This window comes from Myzus persicae, unplaced genomic scaffold, assembly GCF_001856785.1.
Source record: "Myzus persicae strain clone G006 unplaced genomic scaffold, MPER_G0061.0, whole genome shotgun sequence".
In the NCBI taxonomy this organism is placed as follows: domain Eukaryota; kingdom Metazoa; phylum Arthropoda; class Insecta; order Hemiptera; family Aphididae; genus Myzus; species Myzus persicae.
This window is the reverse complement of record NW_019101025.1, coordinates 387,528-404,209: the sequence shown is the minus strand read 5'-3', so window position 1 is coordinate 404,209 and position 16,682 is coordinate 387,528. Positions and strand designations below refer to the sequence as shown.

At 33.4% G+C, this 16,682-nt stretch overlaps 2 protein-coding genes across 6 annotated transcripts in view; one reads left to right on the top strand and one right to left on the bottom strand.

Moving 5' to 3' along the window:
* The window catches only part of LOC111027387, a 100,030-nt gene extending 96,657 nt beyond the window's left edge, over positions 1-3,373 (top strand). For 3 of the 4 annotated variants that reach the window (XM_022305762.1, XM_022305760.1, XM_022305761.1), the window contains exons 42-43: positions 526-649; positions 1,794-3,373. In XM_022305762.1, the coding sequence (XP_022161454.1) occupies positions 526-649; positions 1,794-2,738 (1,069 nt within the window). In that variant the 3' untranslated portion in view covers positions 2,739-3,373. The remainder of the gene's footprint in view (positions 1-525; positions 650-1,793) is intronic. The other variant, XM_022305763.1, reaches the window with a different exon arrangement.
* Positions 3,374-6,283: 2,910 nt separating this feature from the next.
* The window catches only part of LOC111027394 (E3 ubiquitin-protein ligase MYCBP2), a 273,579-nt gene continuing 263,180 nt past the window's right edge, over positions 6,284-16,682 (bottom strand). Inside the window, exons 52-68 of one of the 2 annotated variants that reach the window (XM_022305767.1) lie at positions 16,089-16,336; positions 15,191-15,510; positions 15,027-15,117; positions 14,734-14,964; positions 14,536-14,650; positions 14,271-14,461; positions 14,077-14,205; positions 13,741-14,001; positions 13,304-13,636; positions 13,004-13,237; positions 12,451-12,579; positions 12,066-12,341; positions 11,636-11,827; positions 11,371-11,478; positions 11,117-11,299; positions 10,244-10,514; positions 6,284-9,722 (exon numbers count right to left, since the gene is read on the bottom strand). In XM_022305767.1, the coding sequence (XP_022161459.1) occupies positions 9,607-9,722; positions 10,244-10,514; positions 11,117-11,299; positions 11,371-11,478; positions 11,636-11,827; positions 12,066-12,341; positions 12,451-12,579; positions 13,004-13,237; positions 13,304-13,636; positions 13,741-14,001; positions 14,077-14,205; positions 14,271-14,461; positions 14,536-14,650; positions 14,734-14,964; positions 15,027-15,117; positions 15,191-15,510; positions 16,089-16,336 (3,428 nt within the window). In that variant the 3' untranslated portion in view covers positions 6,284-9,606. The remainder of the gene's footprint in view (positions 9,723-10,243; positions 10,515-11,116; positions 11,300-11,370; positions 11,479-11,635; positions 11,828-12,065; positions 12,342-12,450; positions 12,580-13,003; positions 13,238-13,303; positions 13,637-13,740; positions 14,002-14,076; positions 14,206-14,270; positions 14,462-14,535; positions 14,651-14,733; positions 14,965-15,026; positions 15,118-15,190; positions 15,511-16,088; positions 16,337-16,682) is intronic. The other variant, XM_022305768.1, reaches the window with a different exon arrangement.

Below are 16,682 nucleotides of genomic sequence, written 5' to 3'. Positions count from 1 at the left end.
CCATTACATCATTGGAGTTAAAAATTATTAATGACTTCTTCATTAGATTATTAAACTAATAAAAACATATGTATACATTTCTTGGAAGCCGGTTTCTACCTGCTAAATTTAAAATAAATTGTAAAATAACTTAATTAATGGCAACTCGTTTTGAGTTTGAAAAATTATTTGCTCGATAAAATATATTTAAGGCATACTATTAATAGGTCTCATATGATTATATTATCTTAATCAGATCATAAAAATATTGTTTATTTTTAATTTACGACAATTTATATTTGTATGTGAATAATACCGGGTGTATATGAAGAAATCATTTAATAATATTGGACACCTTAACATGTTAAAATGAGATGCTGTATTTGAATAAAAACTAAAAAAACTAAAAAAATATCTCTTTATTACTCTTCTATGTTTTGATACACTAATGTAGTATTGCTAAAATTCTTGAACTCTAGATTATCGTAAACTTGACAAGATCGGTAATGTCAAAGAATAGTTTATTGACCGCAACCTTTTTTGCAGGTTAAGACTTACTGCCAGAGAATGTCTGAAACATAAGTGGCTGGCGCAGCAGGACATGGACATGAGTTGCGTAATACTGAGCACGGATAAACTTAAAAAATTCATCATCCGACGAAAATGGCAGGTTAGTACTGATTTATATAAATACGATATACCTATCAATAATTACACATTTAAGTTGTAGATTAGCAGCGTTTGGCATGATGTGTACCTTTAGATAATTCCCCCAAAGCGTGTGATCTAATAAAGCTTGCGTCCATATAATGAATTATAATATATTATTAAAATTGTATTTTGAAAGTGTTGTCGAGTGGTTGACAATAACTGTAAGCTTAATCGTAATAATAGATAATATAGGTTCTATTAACATTGAAGTATATAACATTAAAAATTATTTATATTATATTTCGTGTATCTGCATCACCAAACACCTTAAATAAAATAAAATATGAATATTTAATGAAAAACAAAACAACTTTATTTGATATAAAAGTTAACATTTCAAAACTGAAGGCGTCGTAAAACGTAGGCATAATAAATTGACTATAAATATTGAAATAAAAATTTAACTTTACTAAACAGTACTATTCTTTATTTAAACAATACTATTTTATTATATGTATATATATATATATTTTTTATCTAAAAGACATTTAATAATAATCACCTCGTTGGAAGCGTAATACCTAAAAGTGTACTGCTATGGTCTGCAACTTTGATAATCGAGTCAACACAGATCAGCCACATTAAACCGTAGACTTTAAGTTAACGCATTTGATAATAAATCGGTATAATAAGTTATTAACTCTTAATATTGAATTTTTGTTAGAACCCAAAAAACGTAATTGTACATCACAGTTCACAATAGATGACGCAGACATTACGTTCGTTTAGTACCTTTGTAGAATTTTTCGGTGTTAGTTTAGATGATACTAATTCCAATTCAGTCGGTTCTGAAGAATCAACAACGAAATCGATTGCCTTTTTATTGTACGAGATCATAAATAAATTAAAATAATTTTGAGTTTGTTACGCGCAAACTTGATGAAACTACATTTTTCATATTTAAAATCAATAACACTATAATCGTTATAAATTTTTACCAGCATCTGTCCTAACGGCTAATACGATAAATTCAAAATATAAAGCTTACAAATAATATATAACTTGTGTAATATTTTTTTATTTAATAGAGTAGTTTTTTGATTTAACTAACACGTTTTTTTGTGCTTGTGTGTGTTTTTGTGTGTTGTGCGTGATGTAATCAGAAAACTGGCAACGCAATCCGTGCCCTGGGCAGGATGGCCACTCTGTCAGCGGCTAGCAGACGTGGTGTCAGTGGAGGTGGAGGAACGGGAGGTGGATGTGGAACCGGAATCGTTTTACAAAAGCTAAAAATGGCCAGCCTGAGAGAAGAAGAGGCGGCCGGAGAGTCACATTCGGAAGCTCATGAAATTGCGATAACCGAAACAACGAAAAATGGCAGTGGCCATAAGTCTTGTGACGCTCGCAGCGACAGTGGCTTTAGTGATTGTCCATCTATAGCTTCTCCTACTGCGATGCTTGTCCGTCCGGCAGAATGTCCATCTGCCATATCCGAGGAAACGCCACCGGTTTCCGACCAGGATCGTTTTTCTCCACCACCTACTCATGGCTCTTCTTCACCCATCACTCGTCGTTCTTCTTCTCCTACCACTCATCGGTCTCCTTCTCCCACCACTCGTCGTTCTCCTTCTCCCACTACTCGTCGTTCTCCTTCTCCCACGACTCGTTGTTCTCCCTCTGCTCCCCTCACTTGTCGTCCTTCTCCTCCAGGGGCCGCTTGTCATCCTTCTTCTCCTGCTACTCATCGTCCAGCTTCTCCCGCCACTCGTCGTCCGTTTTCTCCTACAACTCATCGCTCCTCGTCTCCCACAACCCGTGGTTCATCTTACCCAGCCACTCGTGGACCTTCTCCTCTCGCAACTCATCTCCGTTCTCCTCTCCCACGAAACCGCCGTGATGCCACTCATACTGTTCATGACGTACCACTGCCCGCAGGTACCGGAGTCAGTGGCGTGTGCAAGACAAACAGGATAATCTTTGACAGTGGACGGCGTGACGGCAATGCTTCATCGCCTGGCATGGGCGGGGGCGGCGTTCAGCGTAAGGAACCCATTCGCATACAGACGGCCGATAATTTCAAGAAGGCTGTTGCCTTTTGGAAACAGTGAAATATTATATTTTTTTATAACAATACATGGTGATAACGTCACCCTCTTAGATCGGGTGTGTTTTTTTTCTTTAACTAATATGCTATTATCGAACTATTATTATATATTCATTATTATACCTACCTACACATATTGTTTCGGATAGTAAGACTCTCGTTTTTACTTTATAACTGTTTTTTTTTAAATTTATTTTTATTTTATACTTTAGATATGATATTTTACGTGTTATTTCATTATTGCCAAAGCTTAGACATTTAATTTATAAGTGTACATATTAATATTACTATCACATAACGGTTTGATATAATTCAATGAACCGTTATTCGCATTTCATAATGTTGTTATATTATACACATGTGCCATTGACCTTAAGCCGTTTATACAAATATATTATTTACTATTTTATTATTATATATTATATACATTATACATAAACATGCCTATACTATCAATCGTCGTGTCTCGCTCATTATTACCAATTATAGTCCCGTGTTATTGTTATAGCATAGGTGTCTTGAATAAAAAGATTATTGTAAGTCAGCTTTTTATTGTCCGCCGTCTGGATATTTGTATTTTTATGTTTTTTTTCGTGTGTAAACTTTTACAATTAATTATACATACATATTAAGCAGTTAGAGATTTATATTTTACTATAAACATCATAACATACAATTCTTTCACAGTACAAATTACTGCAGTTATACCTTCATGTCGTCGTATAATTCACAATGTTGATTTTCTACTTACATTATTTTTAAGATGACAAAGCAATGTGAGCATAAAGTCCTGTCCAGGCCAAAGAAAAATTTATTAAAAACATGTAGACACATTTTTCCGACCAATATTTTAGGGTCTGGGCCTGGAGTAAAGAAAAACAAATGTACTATAATATAAGTATATTATCTTATTCACTTATTCATATTTTGGTGTTCACTAATATTAAGTTATAATTATAAAATTATATATACAGATACATGGTTGTATGCTCAAGAAGTAAACCAACAATGAAGTGTGATCATAATAAATTGTATTATTGTAATATAGGTGATAATTTTATAATTTAACTATACAGTTAACTGTATTGATACTTTGACAAATTCAAAAAATATTATAACACGGCGTAGTGGATAGGCAACTTAACTTGACCTTTATCGCTAGTGCATTCCGATGAATCTCTTACGTATGATAAATGATAATATTAAACCCAAAGTTACCTATCATTATTGTCAATTATAATTATAAAAATAAGATAATGTCTAATATCAATTTTTTTGTGAAATTAATGCAATTTAATTTATGCACGATAAAGTTAAATAAACGAAATTAAAAATACCTTCCACACATGGCCGTCCCCACCAGACTTCTCAAGGAAAATGGAAACCGCGATCAATAGAATTCGTATAGGACATACATCGATACTACACCAGTATCTGATGAAGAAGGAAGACCCACCCCTATGTGAAAGCTGCGGTACTCCCCTCTCAATCAAACACATCTTAACTGAATGCCTTTCATACGAAACGGATAGATGAGAAGCAGGCAACTCAAACATTCCGTCAGAAGCCCTCCACCCGGACAACATAAAACACATTATAATATTTATTTTTAAATCCAACCTTATCAATAATATTCCACCCATTCATTTAACCCATTCTGGATCTTCATCCGAGTCATGGACGAACTATTTAAAGTTTTTATTTTATTTTCAATACAGCATAGAAATATGTATTTAAATTAAATTTTCATAATATATATTTACCTCATAATCATCATCATCGTCATCGTGTAATTCAGCATCGCTATCATTTAGCCAATCTTCAAATAATTGATCCATAATAGGTACTTATATTGTAAATAATAACATACATATAATTACACTTACCACTTACGTATTTTATGTATAACACTATAACGTATGACGGTTCGTACAATAGTGCTAGCCGACTATGACTAATGACAGTCCACAGAAAACATTATTATATAAACACTATATTTGTACGATTTATATTAAATACTGAGCATCGATAAGAATATGATTTAATATATTTGGAAAATACAGTCGTTAAAATAAAAATAGATTTTATTTCATAAAGAAACATTATATCTCAAAACCATTTCATAGAACTTCCAAGGAGGCCACGTCAAATTATTTTTCCATATAAAACCATGTATTGCGACGGTTCTCAGAACCCTACGCGGCCTAGAAATATATTTTAATTGTAGGGTCTGAAGACCCTACAAAGCCTGATAGTAAAATATACTGTAGGGTCAATAGATCCTACTTGGCGATAATAGCAAGTCTGGTAGTTTTAGCGTGGCAGTCAACCTGTTAATATGTAACATATATCATGTAAACAATTTAGAGTTAAACTCTTTGTTGCCAATTTCCATAGTTGCCGAGGCTTAATTCAAATAAAAAAAATAAATAAATAAAGTTAAAGTTATACAAGGAGAGACATTTCTTCAAATTGTTTAGAATATTATTTTCCTTTGGCTGCTGTAGACAGCCATTATTATCTAAATATAAGCAAATTACCAAATAATATTGTTACATAAAAAACATTCATTAAAACTATATGAGCACAATGCACATAGATTACATATCATATGCAGCACCATTTAAAAAAAAGAATTTCCTGCACATCCCTACATTTGATAGGATTATAAACTTATGTTAAATTATGGCAGCAGTGTAGGTACTAGTAATATTCACACAGATACTCAACTGCTGTCACTTAAAAAAAAAAAAAGTTGGGACTCACTACTATCCATAAATCAGTACCTAAAACCTACAATTATCTATTATACAATAAATATACTTCATAAACCTTTACTGAAATGAATTATAATTTATAACTACGTATTTATTTGAGTGTTATTGGTGTTTACTGAAATAATGGAATAAAAATAAAAATGTACGGTACTGTGTTAAGAGTTCTTGATTTTACCTCTATGAGCTGCTTGTCGTACGATTTGATTCACTCCTAGGAGTTAGCACAGTCGTATCTCCTACAACCATAATTATTGTCAGTTAAGCATTTTAAATAAAAATTAATTAATAATGGTTCATCTGTGAATATTTAGGTTGAAATTCAATAGTTATTAGTAGTAATACTTAAGTAACTTATTACCTTACCTATGTATGTACTTGACGATCGATACACATTTTATACATATTGTTCTTGTTGGAAGTTTTGAGACTTTTATTTGCCATCAGCGACGATAGGAAATTAGTTTTGACGTTCAGACCATCAGGATACCTTGAGTTTAACAGTGCCAGTGCAGTTTGTTGGGAACCACAAATACGTTATATGAGATTGTGAATTTAAATGATTAATTGTTCTTACCAATGAATAACGATAAAACAAGAACGCTACGACACAATGAAACAAATTGTTCCATTTCAATTAATCTTGTACGAATATTTGAATCTATTTCACTGCAGCAAAATTAGTTCTTCTAGCAGGAAACGGATTTTACAAAATATTTATGGATGTGGGCGTTTTCTTGATGACGAGAGTAAGTGCGGCAAATAAAAACAAACATTTATGTAGATCATAGTTGCATTTTATTTAAAACATCGAACACATATATATTGCACATTTAGATTTTGGTAAATAGTAAATATATAACTATTAATAATAAGTATCCCATTGAGGGGAAAAAAATTACAAAAAATTTAAAACACAAACGAAAAACCAAACGTAATAAATATTATAATAGTATGCTAAGCTATTGGATTAACATTTTGTTCTAAACGAATACAGTTGATGAAAATAAATTCATAAATTAAAACACGCGAAAAAAATTCTATTCGACACATTTTTATTAAAAACGGGGTTTTAAACGCATGTAGGCGGGGGATGACGTGGGGCAGCGACAAAGATTAAAACAATTTAATGATCATTAAAATTAATCGCATATATACTTTCAATTTCATAAAAATCGATTTTATGCACTTTGATAAGTATTAAACTCAATAATATTTTAATATAGCGAAAAATCACGTCCTGCACGTATACGATGTACTGTTGCAGCGTCGTGATGAGCGTATGTAATCATTTTTTTTTTTGTTTTCGGGAGCACATTGTGCCAAACATTGGACGAGTGGTGAAAAAACAAAATATTGCACACCGATATGGCTATGTAATTTATTATATTCTATACCGTTTGAGATAAGGTGCGCAACAATAATATATAAGAAAAAAACTCGAAGAACTAAGTGAACGTTGGACTTCTTCGCTTATAAGAAAAAAATAATAAAAACATCGATCATAATAATATTATAGTTTATATCGAAGGCGCGAATCGATTGCACAAATCATTGAAGGTAATAAAAAACAAAATATAATATTAAATACGATACTAAAAATGTTATATAATATCAATTACGCCGATCGAATTCAAAACATAATAGAAATTAATTTAATTTAATTTAAAAAAAACTTTAACTAAACATAATATAAATGTATGTATGATCATATTCGGCAAAGTAATAAAATAGGTTAGTATATGTGGTGACATTAGGTGAAACTTACAGTAGGTATGTGTTAATTCGGATCCTATATTTTAGATTTATCAATAGTATAGAATCTAATCTTGTGACCAAGTTAATTTATACGACTCATAAAACATCAAGAATTTATTGAAATGGGTTTTATGCCTTGTACGTTTTCGAATCACTAGTTAATAATTATATTATTTATAATATTGAATTATTTATCAGCGAGTAGAACAATGTTTGGTCATTGACTCCATATATTTTTTTGAAATAAATGGCCATAGTGTTTTTGTTCTGTTAAGCGAATAACCTATTAACTTCTTTGTCCCATGCAAGTGCTCATATTATTTTTAATTTGTAAACAGGGTGTATCTTATGTGATTGTACTCGAGGTTTTTTTAATGATAATTGATCGGTAATATGGAATTTCTAAAAACCTAACTCATGCCACCTATTAAATATTCAAATTTAACCTATTGTTAGTATAATAACTGTGAAGAATAAAATGTCAAGTTATTAACTAATTATGACTATAATGGGTGATAATAGTACTTATTTTATGATTAAAATAAAAATAATAAACTTTATATATTTGTAAACTATTTTTTGGTAGTTTATCCCAAAGTTGAATAAATATTTTTCTTTCAGAGAGTAACCAATTATTTCAGTTATAAGTATTAAAGTATTAATGAATTTACCAAACTTTAGAGGACCGTAATTACTCATAAGCTAACCAACTAAAATTGATAATTTGACTATCAATAATTTTAGAAAAAAAGCTCAAAAAATATAGTTGATATTATTTGACAAAATAAAGTTGAGTTTGTTGTTCGTGTAACTTTATGGTTAAAAATATTAGTATTAAGATAAAAAAAATGTCCAATTACAAATAAAGAAACATGGCATCTTTTTGTCTATTTTAAATTTCATATTATCGAAACATAATCGTTAAAAACCTAGTGTTCAACAACATAAAGATACAACCTGTATATATATAAATATATATTCATTCTTACTAACGTAAACTACAATTTATTTATATTTGCATGGAAATAATAGTTTATTTTATTTTACTATATGTCACATAAACTTTGGCATTATATAAAAATAATGTATGTTCCGAAAATCATGTATTCAAAATGTATCACGTCGTATTATATTTTTGTTGCGCAATGGATGTGGAACTTTTTGATTCATAGTAGACCAAAATACTATAGGCGCAGTCGACGAATTAATAATAATAATATGTAGATTATACACGGGCAGATTCAAGAAAAGATATTGAGTTCGGTCAGGTATACACCACCTTTCCAATATACCTAGGCACCAGCTGTATGTATTACTTGTACCCTCCAAGTAAAATAAAATATTAAACTACCTACTGCAGTACGCTATATTTCACAATATTATTATCTAATCGTACCGAAACTTATGCGAAGTATTATTACAATAAATTTCGATTCACAAACATAACATAACAGACAAAAATTGTACTAAAGACAACTCTGAGATTCAAACATTTCGGTTGTGGTGGTGGACGGGTGGGTTGGTGGAGCAAATAAACGACCACGACGCGACTACGATGCGCATGTGGTAGGTACATATAATTTAATAATGTCATGTCGTTCTATACGATCAAAATAAATACTTATTTATAAATGGGGACAATAATATCTTATCGACATTGGCACACTACACTTAAACATAATTTTTTTAAGCTACCTACAACAAACGAACATTTATAATAATAATAATAATAATAATAATAATAATAATAATAATAATAATAAATTAAACTATGTGAAGATTCGCGTAGTACAGACATTGTGGATTACAATGAAATGTAGATAAGTAATATAGTCATGTTAATCACAAAATGACGCGTGTATCGAAATATTGCAAAAGCTGACAACGTAAATAAATTATAAAAATTAACAATCTGTCTATGAATACGCATTCTGACTGACGATGAGTATTGACGAGAACTCTGCTCGATCCGTATAATGTTACAATATAGGAGGACCAGATGATACCGGTTCCAGAAAAATATTTGAGAGTTCCGGTGTATCTCAAATAATGATTCTATGTCAACCGATTTAATTTGCATGTAGATTTAAACATATACCATTTGATTTGTTGTTGTGAAGAATCGATTGCTGCAGAACTGGTTTTTTTTTAGTGTAACTCGAAAAAGTAACAATCGCAGTACTTTTCGCGAGTACGTGAGTACTGTCTCGAAGGTTGAAAAAGTTAAGGGTATCTTATAGACATGGATGAGCAACAATCGTGGACCGGGCAGAATTCTGGTGCAGTGTTATACATATTACAATATAATAAAATTATGATATTGAGTCGTTATAGTTGTTCTTAAAAAGTATGAGCGTTTCGGCACACACCACACCCCAACGCGAACTCTTCACCCGTTGGAGGATGTTTGACGTGCAGTGGGCATTCGTCTACGTTCAAAGAGGTCGCTCTCGGGCCTGCAGAAATAGATAAAATGTCAATAAATGGTATAGTCGACACAACTTAAAGCATAACTTTAATCTATGTTCTAGGTAGATAAAAATCACCCGTTTGGAAGAGTCACATATTTTATAGTTTATTTTATCCAATTTTGGAAAATGATGTTTCTCTTTGAATCTTAATACAGTACATTGCCATGGCTCGGTAAGTTGGTAATAATTTTGAATTGGGTTAACAGTGATTACAAGGAAAAGTTAATATACATATGAAAACGTTAAATAATATTATTTTAAAAACACATTTTAATTGTATTTAAGAGCACAGCTACACAGAAAAAACAGTGGACTGATTTGTTATCTGTCTAATGTCCTAGATTTGGCAATGTAAATTTATATGTTCATGATTATTTTTTTTTCATATCGATTAGGTATGTGAATTCGGGCGGTGTGCCCTCATGCGGGAAATGTACGGAAATATTATTGTTGGTAGACAATGGAATAATATTATCATAGTCATTTTTATTTCAACAATCTCATACCTGCGGGGCACGGTGGTAGTTCGTGGGGCAACAGGTTGGTGACACGCTGAAAGTCATCGTGGCAAGCGTTGCAAAAGTGCGTCGTTCCGAAGCAGAAGAACACGGCTACCGAACAGCAATAACGGCACTTGTACTCGAGCAAGTCGGTTCCGTGTTTGGGGCACATCTGAGCTCGGGCCACGTCGCTACACCCACCGCAAACCAGTTCTTCAGGATCGTAATCGGTCCCACCCACATCCAGCTCGCACCGAGCTTCACCGCCGTAATAGGCCTGCAAAACACGAGGTCATGGTTTATTAAAATAGCTTTCGTGTGATAATATCGTATATATTACACTAGTATATTGTTGGAAAATATTATCTTTATAGATTTAAAAATATGTGGCATATGGGATTATCCGGAAGACTCGATTATGAGTCGCGCGTATAGATGAAGTTATAGTCACATAAGTGTTTGAATAATTTAGCTTATGAATAATAGTATAAAGGTTTAAGGTATTTTTAATTAGAACTTATAATTCCTTTCGGTAGAACTATGAAGTATTTAAAATACTAGATAATAATAAATAAGCCAGACAAACACATGTATTATGTTGGGATGAAATATTGATGTAAAAATATAAATTCTTGTGTACTAAATATTATCACTAACAATATGTGTGACAGTACCTGGTAATCACGAATCAAAATATTAAAAGCTAGTTTTGCAAAAATGTCTAATAAACATAAAAAGGTAGTTAATATTATGTTTATAAGCATTCTCCTAACTGGTGCTATTGGTTTATATTACCTTGTATTTGTTTTTAAAACACTTATACTTTCAATGACATTACGCTTTTGATTGAAAACTATATTGTAGATTTGGTCGACTTACTTTTTTACACTTGAAACACACGTAATACGCGTACTTCTCCATGGCATATACGGCTGCGTGATCTTTTTTCATCGTACAATCGCCTTCGTATTCCAAACGCATCAGAGCCTTTCGCTTGACGTCGGCCATCAGCTCTCTGATTGGGTCCAGGACATCCGATAGGCACGCGTGCTCGATTGGAGTCTGTATTACAAACAAAAATAGGTCAAACAAGTGGTGCCAATAACAATATATGTTACTCTTGCGATACTCACCTTGCAGATAGGACACTGTTGAAATCCAAACGTGATCCGCGGTCCTGTCCATTTGTTGATCAGCACTCTCTTGCAACACTGATAGTGAAACACGTGTCCGCAGATTAGCTGAAACGATAATGTTGTTTTTTATAGATATTTTTTTACATTCTCCATCGTGTCGTGCGTGTCTTTCCGTCGATCGTGGTCGATTTACGTTTCGAGTTTATATTATTACGATTGATCATTATTCTCATAAATTGTCTCTTGTCGTGTATAGTTATACCTGTATGGATGGTGCAGCAGACAGGGCGTCCGTGAAGCAAATCATACACATGTCATCGGCATCTTGTTTGAGAGACGGATTTTCGACGGAGGCACACCCATGCAAACACGGTAAGCAGTTCGTTTCGCCTTTGATGCCCCCGCACAAATGGCCACATTTTAATATCCTTTGACATCCGGTCTGCGCGTGTAACTGTAAATAATTTTATTTAAACGACGTGATCGAACGGAAATGACAATATGATAAAGTAAACGCAGTTGTAGAAAATTATATAAAATAACACAATGTATGTTCATAAAACTGTACGATCGGAATAAAATTGATTTCAAATACCCAGTTTGAACTGTTTAAATCAAAAAATATAAATGCTGATTTTTTTTTACTTGACATATTGTATATATGTAATGATAATAATATCCATTTTTTATACCTGACACTCGTCGTTGGCGCAGACGTTGCCGATAGCGAGCAATCCATCGTTGCTGACCATGCCACAATACCGGCAGACACCGACTCTGGCGAGTTGCAACACGTTGGCCCGGGCAATCGGTGCCGATAAGTCTGAAGAGCCAGATGAAGTATCTCGAAATTCGACTAACGCTTGCAAAGTGGCCTTGTCGGCTAATGCAAGTAGCCAAAAAAGTTTGGTTCGTCCACACCCTTCGTGCAAGTCGACTCTGATGGCTTCTTCTTCTTCTTTGCACACCTGAACACACGAATCACACGCACAACATTAGTTAGGTATTATTTGTCATCGTGTTGCTAATCGTGCAAGCGTGTAACACTAATAACGTGTGTCGTCATGGCTTATTTACTTGTCTCTGGTGATGTTTGGTTTTCCTGTGCAAATGTAAGATCCTGTCGCAGTCGACGCAAAGATTTCCGCACGTAAGACATTGTATTGATGCCGCGGTCTCACCGTCGTCGTGATTCGAACACAGCGGCTAATAATGTATTAAAAGTTTATTAAACTCAAATATATAAGATATCCCCACATGGCTTTATCGCAACAGATCAATTAAAAAAACCTTAGTCGTAGCCGTATATTACTATTATTCGTCTCCAACGAATCAGATTGAATTCAAATAATTCTGTTTCAAGTGTATAATTAGTAAAAACATTGTCAAGTTATACAAAAAAAATTGATCAATAACAGAGTAAGTTTGGTTTTTAATTTCAATGATGTCTATCTGTGGACATGAAGTATTCATGTTTCAAACAAAAGTACTTGTAAGAAATTGTTTTTTTTAACCTATTATTTTTAAACTTGGTCTTATAAATGTCCCAAACCTTGTCTAAATGAACTTCAGAAATCATATCGTCACCTATGGTCCCTATATTATCATCTTCCTGGGATATTATACTCACTCTCGGTGGAATCGGCTTCGAATCTTCCGGTTTAAACCACTGGCCGGACGATAACCTCTCCGCGTGCTCCGGGTGCAACACACAGTGCGAAGCTAGAGCCAACCACAATACGGGATTTTTAATGCAAGATTCCATTGTTCTGTGTTCTTTGCTCAACCTCGTCAAGTTTAGTATGTTTTCGGCAATTGCCGCTCGGGTCGTGTCGATCCAGTTTTTGTTACCACCCAACTTTCCCTAAACAAAAATAATAACAAAATATTTTTTATTTTGTTTTACATACAGCCCTCGGTAATTGCTTACGTTTGACAAATCCCATAAGATCTGTATGATGTCATCGGCCAATTTTCTGTGAGAAATCCCTTTGAGATACCACAATGATTCGTCTTCGTCCAAATCGACGTCATGAAGCTTCAGCGAATTTACTACTTTGCTACCATTTGCACCCTTCACTTTTACTTGCAATATCAATGCTTTCGCAATGATGCTCAAGAAACTATCGAGCAGTCCTACCTGGTAGCTTTTTGACGGCGGGCTGGCGATAGAAAACCCTGTAGAAGGTAGTCGAGATCCAGTCAACGAAGCTAATGCACTAGGAGACACCTCTGGCAGTACTCGTTTAAGCAATAACGTTACCTGGAAATCAGTTAATGTTTTATTTATTTATTTTTGGTAAAATTGACGTGTGCTGTTTATATTTATAATTTTGGAAAAACTATTATTGCCCATATAGTTATTACTTGTCTTTGGACTCTGGCGCTACCCGTGTGCAATAAACTCAACAAGTTAGACAGCAGATCGTATTGATTTGCTAGATAAGATCGACCGACGTTACTCCCACTTAGAGCTGACACCATCGAAAGCATTTCAAAACAATACGAGTCGGTCGGTGTGGCCGTTCCATTGTTGGATGTGGTGTCGTTTTTGCAAACGGACTTTTCCCACTCTTCACGCATTAGGATCGCTTCCTTTTGGATGGCGTCTACTATGTGCGTGCACACCTGGTGACAAAAAAGATTACAAATACTATTAGTAAAACGTGTTCGGTCACAATATATGGATCTAAAAATGATTACTTGTTTTTGCAAATGGGTCAATTTGCTTTGACTGAATAAAATTCCGACCATGTGCTCTTTTAGATCTTTACTTTCTTCAACACTAGAATCCATCGAAGTCACTTTTCCTTGTATAAGTTTTCCAAAAACCTTAAGACGACAATTAAATTTTGAGAGCGATTCATATTCAAATATTTTAAATAATTTTTTTTTACCTGGAAAGTAATTGATCGGAACACTTTTAGTGTTTCATTTTCACATTGCCGATGTTGTATGGTAGAGTAGCTATATTGCCGACCGTGTGCGAGAGATTCTCCAGACACAGTTCCGAGAACTTTGATTTGTCTTACACGCACCGATGTGTCCACTCCCCGTGCTTCGATGCAGAGGACTTTATGCGTTTGGTCTGCAAAAATATCAGATAAGTCAAATAATTATAGTATATCAAAAGTTTGCGTTTTTGAACACCGCGAAAATTACCATGTATGTAAACTCCAAGCCAACCACTGAATCGAGTATCAACATCGATTGTTTGTATTTTGTTCATTTGCTCGGTAGTTTGGCCGGATGAAAAAACTACAGTAGATATTTTGTTCTGTTCAAAAACAATACAGGTACAAACATTATTAAATTCATTAAATGTTCACTACCTATGTAAACAATGCGGGAAATACTTACATTTAAATCGCGACAATTATCGAAATGAACGTAAAGTGCTTTGGGATCTTCAGATGCATGATTGCATTGTATCGTGATTGTTTTGAATTTGTTTTTGTCGTCTTCGCTCGATTCCCAAAACGTTTCAGTCGTTCGATCAATTAAATTCGGAATCATTGCCGGTCGACTGCTTGCCGTGATTTCTGTATTTTCCGTTATATCTTTGAGTGATGACACAACGTAGTTATCGTTCTGTAAAGTAAAAGTCAATAACGTTTATTTTCCCACAAACTGCAGCCTTCATGATCACTTACCAAGGAAATGCCTGGTTGAGTGTCTTCGCAAACGTCTTGATAATCTTCACTGTGCGACAATATTTTGCTGATATTACTAAATACTTTACTCCTTGAGAACAAAACAGTGAAATAAAAAATTCAATATTACTCCAAAATAATAATTTGTAATTATTTTCAATTACCTGTGCAAAAACATGTGATCGGATGCAGTAAAATTAATATCCCAACAGCGGACGGCCATCATTTGTAGCGCAGACCCCGGCGGCAAGTACAGCATAAGGTCAGACACAGTCTGCAGAAACTGATAGAACACCTGTGGTAGTGGGTTCACGGATTCACCAGCTAGATATAAATCGCTCAGAGGATGTCGACATCGTGGTTCATTGGAGTCGTTGGTCCCGTCTAATGTGCGGACTTCGGCAGATAGCGCTATCACGAACCACCACAAAAGGTCGTGTAGACACGATGCTCGAGACACTTCATGCAGCAACCAGTTGAGCGCCTGATCAAATACAATAAGAAACTTAAACTAGGAAAAAAAATTGAATTTGCACTTGAAAAGTTTTTAAAATGAATTGAATATGATATATTGTTTTCTGGGTAATATATGATAATCTGTACACAACCTCCTCCGAAAATAAATCCTAGTTATGCCACCGGAGAGTATAGTTCAAAAGAAAACAAAAAGTATAAATATACATGTATTTTTTAATTTAAATAAATAATATACTTGCTTATAAAGTATAAATACTATAATTATAGGAACGTACTTTTACACAAGATATGATTTTAAAAATTTCAATATTTTTTAATCGTGTCATAAATATTAGTTTGTTCGTTTTAGTAAAAAATTTGATTTTTGTTATGAGTTATTTAAAATTAAAATGTAAAAAGATATAAAGTGCGTAAATAGATTTATCCAATTTACTTTCTTAAGAAATATGCGAAAGCTCAAAGTATTAGGCACTAAGCTCTTACAGTACCTACTAGTTATGCCAAAAGTAGGTAGGTACTTGTAAATGTTTTTAAATATTTAATTCAACTTCACCTAAACCATAAGATTTATAATATTATTCTTACTTGTAGAGCATAACTGCGGCACGCGGCTTTCCTCACCGCTTGTTTCATCGCCCATTTGAGATCAGCTAAATTGTGTGCTTCGACAATAAACGCCATAGATGCTCTGTTGAAAACGTTTATTTCGGACACATTTTCGTTGTTCGATATTATACCGTCGGCTGAGCACCCTACCATCGTAGTGTTATCGACGCTAGGAACGAGTGCCTGTAGGGCTGCCGAGGGCATACATACCAATGATAATCCATTGTCTAGAAGATAAGCATTATATAATATAAATATATGTCTTTAATCGACCCCATCTATTCTATTATACGATTGTCATGATATTTTAAGTTGTATAACTGTTTTAAGTTGGTAGAGACCGGAGTAATTTGAACTAAATAGCCAATGTTTATATATATATATTTTAAATATTATACAGCAAAATATTGTACATGCAAAACAAATATGACAGTACAATTAAATGTTTTTTAAAAATCTATTTAAGATTTAATAGTGCTTTTTTCTTAATTAGGTTGTATTTTCAAAATAAATATTGATTTCAAACAATTAACTTTAACTGAATATTTCTTGTAATTATTGCTATTTTTTTAT